Source organism: Chrysochloris asiatica, unplaced genomic scaffold (genome assembly GCF_000296735.1).
Source record: "Chrysochloris asiatica unplaced genomic scaffold, ChrAsi1.0 scaffold00023, whole genome shotgun sequence".
Lineage (NCBI taxonomy): Eukaryota > Metazoa > Chordata > Mammalia > Afrosoricida > Chrysochloridae > Chrysochloris > Chrysochloris asiatica.
Window position 1 is genome coordinate 16,802,390 of NW_006408541.1, and position 11,209 is coordinate 16,813,598.

An 11,209-nucleotide genomic window follows, 5' to 3' on the forward strand; every position below is an offset into this window, starting at 1 on the left:
TCCACAGTGGACAGGTTTCAGCTGAACTTCCAGACTAAGACAGACTAGGAAGAAGGAAAGGCAAACAACTTCTGAATGTTTAATCACGGAAAACCTTATGAATAGCAGCGGAACACTGTCAAATAGCCCCAGAATACTGAATGTTGAAGCATGTTGAAAAGCACCAGAATATTGTCAGATACAGTGCTGGAAGATGAGCCCGTCAGGTTGGAAGGCACTCAAAATATGACTGGGAGAGAGCAGCCTCCTCAAAGTAGAGTTGACTGTGATGACACGAATGGAGTAAAGCTGATGGGGCACAACTCAAAATGAGAAGAAACAGCTGCAAACATCCATTAATAATCAAAACAGGGAATGTATAAAGTATGAATCTAGGAAAATTGGAAGTTGTCAAAAAAGAAATAGAACGCATAACCATCTGTGTCCTAGGCATCAGTGAGCTGAAATGGACTGGTATTGGCCATTTTGAACCTGATAGTACATGGTTTACTATGCTGAAAATAACAAATTGAACATTTCAAGATTTATCATGAAGTATAATGCTGTCTGTGATAGGATAATATCCATACATCTACAAGAAATACCAGTTAATGCTACTATTATTCAAATTTACACACCAACCTTTAAAGCCAGTGATGATGAAATTGACGACTTCTACCAACTTCTTCATGATGAAACATGCAATCAAGATGTATTAATAATTACTGGTGAGTGAAATGCAAAGGTTGGAAACAAAAAGGAAAGACCAGTAGTTGGAAAATATGGCCTTGGTGATAGAAATGATGCTGGAAATCACAGGATACTATTTTGCAAAAACAAAGATGTATTCATTGCAAATACCTTTTTTAAAACAACATAAAAGACAGCTATACACACAAACCTCATCAGATGGAATACATAGAAATCAAATTGACGACATCCGTGGAAAGAGATGTTAGGAAAGCTCCATATAATTGGTCAAAACAAGGCCCAGGCCAGACGTGAAACAGACCATCAATTACTTATATGCAAGTTCAGATTGAAGCTGAAGACAATTAAAAAATGTCTGCAACAGTACATTGACAGGGAACTGCAGGAGGTTCAAGCCAGATTTAGATGTGGATGTGGAATGAGGGATATCACTACTAATATCAGATGGATCTTGGCTGAAAGTAGAGAATACTAGAAAGATGCTTACCTGTGCTTTATTGACTATGCAAAGACTTTTGATTGTGTGGATCATAATCTGTTATGGACAATGTTATGGAGAATGAGTGTTTGAAACAATTCATTTCTTCACAAAGAACCTGTATATAGATCAAGAGGCCTTCGTTTGAACAGATGGTGAATTGTTTAAAATAAGAAAAGGTGTGAGCCAGGGTTGTGTTTTTTCACCATATTTATTTAATCTGTACACTGAACAAATAATCCCAGAAGCTGGATTATATGAAGAAAAATGTGGCTTCAGAATTGGAGGAAGACTCATTAACAACCTACAATATGCAGATGATACAACTTTGCTTGCTGAAATCAAAGAGGACTTAAAATAAGTATTTTGATTAAGATAAAAAGCACAGCTTTTGCTATGAGTTGCACCTCAATGTAAAGAAAACAAAAATCCTCACCACTAGATCAGTAAATACCATCTTGATAAATGGAGAAAAGATTGAAGTTGTCAGAGACTTCATTTTGCTTGGATTCACAATCAACACTCATGCAAGCAGTCAAGAAATCCAACAATGTATTGCAAGAGGCAATCTGCTGCACAAAACCTCTTAAAGTGTTGAAGAGAAAAGATGTCAGTTTGAGGACTAAAATGCACCTGACCCAAGCCATGGTATGTTCACTTGCCTCATATGCATGTGAAAGTTGGCCAATGAATAAGAAAGACCATAGAAAAATTGATGCATTTGATTTATGGTGTTGGGGAAGAATATTTAAAATACTATGGACTGCCAAAAGAGCAAACATATCTGTGTTGGAAGGAGTATAGCCAGAATGCTCCTTAGAAGTCAAAAGGACCAGACTTCGAATCTCATACTTCAGACATAATATCAGTAGAGATGAGTCTCTACCAGTCTCTGGAGACTGGTCATTACTTGGTAACATGAAAGGTCAGGGGAAAAGAGGGAGACCTCCAACAAGATGAATTGACACCGTGGCAGCAACCACGGGCTTAAGCATAAGAATGATTATGAGATTGTCGCAGGACTGGGCAGAATTTCATTCTGTTTTGCATAAGAGTTGGAACCAACTCCACAGCATCTAACAACAACACTGAAGTGTGGTATGTGTGTTATATATGCTTGTGCGTGGTGTTTGTGTGGATATGTTATTTATGAAAAATGCAGTATTCGACTTAGGGCCAATTTATGTCAGAACTGACATGCAACCGAGTTATCAGCATGGAACGTTGTTGTAAGTCATGGACTAGCTGCACTTTGTATTGTCTTCCTCTTCTCTGCCTCATTTCCCCACTCGCCTTCTATGGTCTACTTCTGTTGATGGGTTGTTTCATTTAATCTTCCAATAGTCCTATGAAGTGGGCAGTGATACTAGCTCCATTTACTGTGTGGCAAAGGAAGAGTCAGAAAGGTGATGCCACCTCTCACAATCAAAGCCTTGGACTCTTACATACACTAATGCTTCCTTGAGAAACCTGCCTTGATGCCCCCTCCCCCAGGCTGGACTCCTTCCTGCTTGGCCATCCCAAGCTCTACTCACCCATCTGCATGCATCTCCCCCTCTGCAGGAAGGCCGCTGCTTGTTTGTCATCTTGCTCATGGTGGTGTACTGGTGTGTGGAGGCCCTGCCCATCTCAGTGACGGCCCTGTTGCCCATCATCTTTTTCCCCTTCATGGGCATCCTGCCATCCAACAAAGTCTGCTCCCAGTACTTCATGGACACCAACTTCCTGTTCCTCAGCGGTCTGATCATGGCTAGTGCCATTGAAGAGTGGAATCTACACCGGAGAATCGCCCTCAAGGTCCTGATGTTTGTTGGGATCCAGCCAGCCAGGTAACGTGTCCAGCCTTATAGAAAGAAACCCCATAAATTTCCAAGGTTGTAATCTTTATGGCAGTAGATTGCCATAATCTTGCTTTTGTAGATCAACTGAACTTTTGGTTAGCAGCTGAGCGCTTAACCATTGTGCCACCAGGGCCCCTGAAGAAATCCAAATCAGTGGGGAAAGGAAGAGTGTATATACATACAGTTGTTGTTGTTATGTGCTGTGGAGTCGGTTCCAACTCATAGCAACCCTGTACAGGATTTCCGAGGCTGTAAATCTTTACGGGAGCAGAAAGCCTCATCTTTCTCCTGCGGAACAGCTGGTAGTTTCGAACTGCTGACCTTAAGGTTCGCAGCCCGATTCATAACCACTGCGCTACCAGAGCTCCTTATAATTACTGTGGGTGTTGGCAATTAGTTTATTCTTTGTGGGGGAAACTCCATTTAGCTCTTACTTCATACTTTAAGTCCACTGGTGTCAAGACGATTCTAATTCTTACTGACCCAGTAAGACAAAGTAGGGTTTCTTCAGTTGGGTTTCTGAGACTATAAATCTTTACAGGAACCGACAGTCTAATTTCCACCACCCTTGCTTAACCCACTGCACCACCATGGCTCCCTTCATACTATTTGTTGTTGTTATTAAGTCCCGTCAAGTTGGTTCTGACTCATAGCAACCCGTTAGAGGATTTCTGAGGCTGTAAATCTTTGCAAAAGCAGAAAGCCTCATCTTTCTCCTGGATAGCAGCTGGTGGGCTCAACCCTCCAACTTTGTGGTTCTCGGTCCCGTGTTTATCTTACAGAACCACCACACTCCCATACTATGCATCTAAGTAAATTCTAGGTGAATGAATGAGTTCAATGTAAAAATTAGATTATAAAATGGATGCCCATTAGTGGGAAGACATCAAGCAGGGAGACAGATGAGTCCAGGGCACTTTGGGGTTCGTGTGAGAAGCTCAGTGCTGTCTGTCTGTAGGGAGTACTTGCATGGGAGTAGAAGCAGGAAGTGGGGCAAAAAAGCTTAGGAGGCTGTCTGGGGAGAGAGATGGAGAAGAGTCTTGGTGTTGTTCAGTGTTGTTGTTAAGTGCTGTCGAGTTAACTTACACTCATAGCAGCCCTGGTAGCGTATAAGGTTTCTGAGGAGCAGCTGGTGGTTTTGAACCTCTGACCTTGAGGTTAGCAGTCCAGTGTTCATCCTACTGTGCCACACCAAGACTCTCGTGCCACCTTGAACTAGCTTTAATTTGAAATGGGAGGTATTAAGGATTTGGGGATAAGGGAAGGGAAATGTCAGGTTTGGGGTATCATTGAAACTGTATTACCTTGGGTATATCTGTGGTCAGTTCATTTGAACACACTGAGTCATGGTTCCTTGCCTATACAATAAGCCTGGTAAGTAGATTTGGCCCTAGCTCTGCCAGTAACTTCACCTCTCTGGCTCTCCAAGCAAACACTGTACAAGACAACAAAACATTGTGATAAAATTAAACATGATAAAACAAGTGGGCTGGATCCCTTAGGGAGGACAACGTGAATCCTGAGGTGATGCATCTGTCGCTAACCTGCTCTATTGCCCAGACTCATACTAGGGATGATGTTGACCACTTCTCTCCTGTCCATGTGGCTGAGTAACACCGCTTCCACAGCCATGATGTTGCCCATCGCCAATGCCATCCTCAAGAGTCTCTTTGGCCAGAAGGAGGCTCGGAAAGACCTCAGCAGGGAGAGTGACGAGAATGCAGGTGAGGCTCTGCAAAGGGCCAGGGGCCGCCTCCACCAGTATGGGGTTGGGGATAGGGGTGGGGGAGTCGGATGTCCAGATTCTATCAGGGTGGGCAAAGACAATGCCCATGGACTGAACACACCTACTGTGTGCCAAGTGTTTTTTTTTCCCCTTATATAAGCTTCATTTTATTAAGTGTGATTGAAACGGAAAGTCTGGCGCTTCAAAAATTGGACTAAGATGACCTAGAAAGATTTGTGGCCCATCCTAAGATCTCAAGACAACAGCTGGGTATCAGATTACTTTATCTGAAGGAATGGTACAAATTGTGCCGAGTATTTTTATTTTTCAGTTTAATTTCATTTTTGGTGAAAATATACACGTCAAAACATGCTTCCATTGTACAGTTTCTACACATGTTGTCCAGTGAAATCGGTCACTTTCTTCACATCACTTCCTCCTGATTTCTGCTTGAATAGTTTCACCACCATTAATTTGAACTCACAGCCCCGAACTTCTCATCTGGGCTCTAGAGTTATTGTTTTCCTTCTGATGTCATCTAGTTATATATTTTCTAAAACACAACACTTAAGGTGACATTCCTTACTACTGTTTTGTTTAAAGATGCCTTCCAGAGGATAGTTTTGTATCATGGTTTGAAAAGTACCCTAGGGCGATAAATCTCAGGGATCCTTCCACCCTCAACAGCTCCAGTAAGTCTGGATTATTTAGGGATTTGAACTCTGGTCCACATTTTTTTTTTTCCTCTATCAGGATCCATCTCTTATGTCCCCAAGTGAAACATTTGGCGATGACAACTAGGCACCATCTAGTTCTTCTGGTCTCATGCTGGAAGAAGCAGTGGGGTATGGTGGCTAGGGTTTTAATAATAGTAGTAGCAAATGAGAACCGGATAAGTCAAACATAGTATCTTGCTTTTTAAAAAAATTCACATTTATTAAGTGCTTGCTGTTATTGTTAAGTACTGTGGAGTCCGTTCCGACTCATAGTGACCCTGTGCAGGATTTCTGAGGCTGAAAATCTTTACAGGAGCAGAACACCTCATCTTTCTCCCACGGAACAGCTCGTAGTTTCGAACTGCTGTCCTTGTGGTTCACAGCCCGATTCGTAACCACTATGCTACCAGAGCTCCTTTGATTGCTTACTATATACTAAACCTACTACTATTGAGTCAATGCCGATGTAACGCAAACCTAAAGGACAAAATAAAACTGCTCATAGAGTTTCTGAAGAGTCCTGGTGTGGTGCCGCAGGATAAGCACTCAACTGCAAGGTCGGGGGTTCAAATTCACCAGCTGCTCCTTGGAAACCCTATACAGTGTTGTTCTGGGTCAGAACCAACTCGACAGCACTTAACAACAACATAGGAATTCTCAGACTATAAATCTTTATGGGAGCAGATAGCCTCATCTTATATGGTGGAGTAAAGAGGTAAATAAAATGTGATAGCTACCCACCATTGGGAGTCCTGGTACGGCACTGTAGGATAAAACACTGGATTGCAAGGTTGGCTTGAATCACAAAGTTTCCGCTCCTTGGAAACCTTATTACAGGGTCGCTATGAGTTGGAACTGACTGGACGGCACTTCACAACAACAACAACCCACCACTGAATGCTCTACTATTTTTAGGAGGAAAGGATAACTGTATGTTGCTGTAGTTTAGTGCCGTCGAGTTGGTTCCAATTCATAGTGACCCTGTATAGGGTTTCCGAGGAGCAGCAGGTGGATTTGAACTGCTGACTTTGTAGTTTGAAGCCCAGTACTGATCATATTGTTGTTGTTGTTGTTAGGTGCCATTGAGTCAGTACCTACTCATAGCGACCTTATGCACAGCAGAACGAACCACTGCCCGATCCTGAGCCAACCTCATTACTGTTGCCACGCTTGAGTCCATTGATGCTGCCACTTGGCCAATCCATCTCACTGGGGGTCATCCTCTTTTTCTCTGACCCTCCACCTTACCAAACATGATATCCTTCTCCAGTGACTGGTCCCTCTTGACAATATGTCCGAAGTATGAAAGATGAAGTTTGGCCATCTTGGCCTCCAAGGAGCACTCTGGCTACACTTCTTCCAAAACGGATCTATTGGTTCTTTTGGCAGCCCATGGCACTTTCAATATTCTCCTCCAACACCACAACTCAAACCTATCAATTCTATGGTTTTCCTTATTCACTGTCCAGCTTTCGCATGCATATGAGGTTATTGAAAACACCATGGCTTGGGTCAGGCGCACCTTAGTCCTCAAGCTGACATCTCTGCTCTTCAATACTTTAAAAAGTTCCTGTGCAGCAGATTTGCCTAATGCAATACGTCGTTTGATCTCTTGACTGCTGCTTCCGTGAGTGTTGATAGTTGATCCAAGATGAATGAAGTCTTTGACAACTTCAATCTTTTCTCCGTTGATAAGAATGTTGTTGATTGGTCCAGTGGTGAGGACTTTTGTTTTCTTTACATTGAGCTGATCACATAGTTACATATAAAATATAATTGGGATAGGGAGAAAACTCCGATATGAAATATAGAACAAAATTATTATGTTGTTGTTAAAAGCCATCGAGTTGGTTCTGACTTATAAAAACTCTATAGGGTTTCCAAGGAGTGGCTGATGAGCTTGAACCACCAACTTTGTGATTCAAACTGACCTTGCAGTCAGTGCATTCACCCACAGTGCCACATCAGGACATTATATAAATTGTAAAACACAGACAAATAACAAAACATGTTGTAAGAACATAAAAAGATGGAAAACTACACTTGAAATCCATCAGAAAGGTTTTATAGGAAAGATGGGTGTGGGAAATGGGATACAAGGGGATAAAATAAGTAAAACAAAAGAGGGGTCTTATGCTACAAATAATGCTAATGTGTCAGGACTAAAGTGTCCCATTCACTCAACTTCCTATAATTTCAGATATGCATTGAAGTAAATACGCTGTTGTTGTGTGCCATCGAGTTGGCTCTGACACACAGTGATCCTGTATAGGGGTTCCGAGAATGGCTGGTGGGTTTGAACTGCTGACCTTGTGGTTCACAGTCCAGTGCTGATCCTACAGTGCTACACCAGGAATCGACTGCCACATATTCCTCTTAGGGAATGTCTGCTTGGTTTGAACCACTGACGTTTCAGTTAGCAGCCACGCATTTAACCACTATGCCACCAGAACTCCTTACTTTTCATATCTATTGAAATTGCTCTGGTAGCGTAGTGGTTACGAATTGGGCTGCGAACCTTAAGGTCAGCGGTTCGAAACTACCAGCTGCTCCACGGGAGAAAGATGAGGCTTTCTACTCCCGTAAAGATTTATACCCTCGGAAACCCTGTACAGGGTCGCTATGGGTCGGAACCGACTCGACGGCACTTAACAATAACAACATTCATAGCTGGCAGGCAGTATAAAAACAAGTGGAACATGGGACTTGGCCTGCAGGCTGTAGTTTGTAGAGCCCATGCTCTAAGCTCGGCTTCACTGGTTTTCATACCGTTTTCCCAACATTGGGGTTCCAAGAAAACTGCTTCACAGTCACCCCAGGGTGTCAGCCAGCAGCTGGAACTCCACACCTCTTCCTCCATTTCAACCCAAACTTCTGAGTAATGACAAAGGCTGATGATAATTGAGTACTCATTCAGGCATGGACTTTTCTGAGAGCCTGCCATCCAAGTGAAGTGGCATACTGGCCTCATGTAACCTACTGCCCTTCAGTCAGTTCTGACTCATAGTGACCCCCTGTCACAGAGTGGACCTGCTCCTCTGGGTTTCCAAGACTGTAATTCTTTTTTTTTTTACACAGAAGCAGCTGGTGCATAAAAATAACAAGTTTAATTTAGAGGAGGAGAACAGGAAAGGAAATGTCAGATACTGAGGTGGATTTCTGGGCAGGTTGAAAACCGTAACCAAGTTGATAGCTTAATTATTCACAGCCTTTTAAAGATGTACAACTTTCCTTTTACATGACAACGTTCACCAACAATTCATACAATATGAAGTTCATCTGGGATCTTTCTCCTGTCACATAAGTGAAAAACAGAAGAGCAAAACAGAAGTCTTCTCTAGTGTCAGAGTATTTTGAAATATTTTCTTTGTACTTTCACAAAACGTAATAACATCTAAAGGTTTTAATTAAGGGGGCCTTAATCTTTCACTTTCTAAAACGCTCACAACATGGATTTTCTCGAATTCTAATCAAAACAACACATATAAACAAAACTTCAGAAACTCTTGGAAACACATATAAAGATACTGCATGAGGCATATGCTTCTTTTTTTTGTTTTGTCCTTTTGAAAAACTGATGAAAGCTAAACTTTTGTTATACTAATACTTTTGATAATTATGACTTGAATAGATCACAAAACCAGAATTTCCAAAGTTTTCTCAATAGACTGCCAGTCCAGATAATTCAGATATCCTGAATTGGGCATGTTCGTGATTTTTTCTCATCACATAAATTATCAGTGGGTTCTTCTATTAGCAGACTGTCTTGATCATGCCTTGTTCTTGCAAAACCATCCTTCACAGCAAGGCAGATAGGAACAAGCAATCCCCCAATGCCAGGAAAATAAGACCTGGGTGTTTCAGGACACGCTTAGAAACCAATTTCCACAGTCCTCTGATCCTTTTTCTTTTTTAAGGATTGTCTTTCTTTCTCACAATTATGTAATCACTGTCCTATTCGATTCTGCAAAACAAACTAAAACAAATTTTTTTTGAAGATCAAGTTTTCCATTGGCATAGAACTATTTCGTATGAACCCCGCAAATAATAGTGTGTGAGTCTCTCCTCAAGTAGCTTTCTCCTCTTTTAACAGCCCTGACCTTACTGTTGATCAATAATCTCATCACAGCCGAGTTCTCCTGTCAGACGGTTGACAACCATGAGGGAAAAGAGCTCTTCAATAAAGCTAGCTGATCAAATGGGGTCTTCTCATAATACATCTGGAAGCCGCCATCTAGGGCTGCTTCTTTGGCTCTAGATGTTCTCAGGAACATCTTGTTGGCTTCTCCCAGGGCCGCGGAGACCCTGTAGCCGCCCCGCTGAGCTGCTCCTCTTTGGAATAGTCATAGTTGTCCTTGCATCATCAAATTCCTTGCCTTCGTCCTCTCCCTCCCGCGACCTGGCCCAGCTGCTAGCCACGGCTGGACTCAAGCAGTGGTGGGACCCGGAGGCAGGAGGGGCTCAGGGATGGCTCCCGGTTCCCACTGCCTACGTCCATCTGCAGAAGGTCACTCTCGCTGGTCATCACATCCATCTGCAGATTATTGCTCTCCTCATATAGTTCGGACAGCTTAAACATTTTGGACATGGTTTAAGTGGTTCAAACGCTTTCTAAGCATTTTCAGCAATATCAGCGATACGTTCAAGACTGTAACTCTTTATGGGAGCAGAGAGCCTAATCTTTCTGGCGAGGAGCATCTGGTGGGTTTGAACCATTGAACTTGAGGTTAGCAGCCCACCCAGTGCTTGATCTACCACACCGCCAGAGCTCCTTGGCTTTATTTGTTGTTGTTGTCAAGTGCCACTGCGACCCTGCATAGGGTCCCCAAGAAGCAGCTGGTGAGCTTGAACCACCGACCTTGCAGTACAAACGGCTTTGCAGTCTGGCGCATTAACCCACAGCGCCACACCAGGACTCCATTTGTTGTTGTTATGTGCCATGGAGTCAGTTCCGACTCATAGTGACCCTGCATAGGGTTTCCAAGTCTGTAAATCTTTACGGGAGCAGAAAGCCTCATCTTTCTCCCATGGAACAGCTGGTAGTTTCGAACTGCTGACCTTGCAGCTTGCAGCCTGATTCGTAACCACTACACTACCAAAGCGCCTATTGAGAAGGAAGTTAAAAAAAAAAAAAAGATAAAGTAGCCCCAAGGTCATACAGTTTGAAAACAGGGCCTTTGGGATTTTGTACTATATACAAAACATTCGTAACTAAGTATTTGCCAGTTTTATGTATAATTCAGCGACACCCATTATGTCGTTCAAGCCCTGGAAGCATGTATCCAAGCCAACTGACTTCAAAGTCTATAGTCTTCACCTAGCTTATTCTCCATCACGCATCTGTCAGTTAACTGTACTGTTAACAGATAGATTTTGGCTGAAAGCAGAAAATACCAGAAAAATGTTTCCCTGTGCTTTATTGACGCATAAAGGCATTCAACTCTTATGGATCATGACAAGCTATTGAACAACACGACAGAGAATGAGTATTCCAGAACTCTTACTTGTGCTCATGAAGAACCTGTACATAGATCAAGAGGCAGTCGTTTGAACAGAATAAGGGGACACTGAATGGTTTAAATTAGGAAAAGTGTGTACCAGGATTGTATTCTTTCACCATACTTTTTCAATCTGTGTGCTGAGCAAATAATTCAAGAAGCTGAATTATATGAAGAAAAATGTGGTATCAGGTTTGGAGGAAGACTCATTAACAACCTGTGATATGCAGATAATACAACCTTACTTGCTGAAAGCGAAG

General features: G+C 42.4%; 1 protein-coding gene and 1 pseudogene across 3 annotated transcripts in view; one reads left to right on the forward strand and one right to left on the reverse strand.

Moving 5' to 3' along the window:
- Positions 1-11,209, forward strand: part of SLC13A3 (solute carrier family 13 (sodium-dependent dicarboxylate transporter), member 3) — a 136,058-nt gene that overhangs the window by 51,437 nt on the left and 73,412 nt on the right. The window contains exons 2-3 of one of the 3 annotated variants that reach the window (XM_006839221.1): positions 2,732-2,997; positions 4,570-4,733. In XM_006839221.1, the coding sequence (XP_006839284.1) occupies positions 2,732-2,997; positions 4,570-4,733 (430 nt within the window). Of the gene's footprint in view, positions 1-2,728; positions 2,998-4,569; positions 4,734-11,209 lie in introns of those variants that run through there. The other 2 variants (XM_006839223.1, XM_006839222.1) reach the window with 2 other exon arrangements.
- Positions 9,553-10,039, reverse strand: LOC102827468 (annotated as a pseudogene).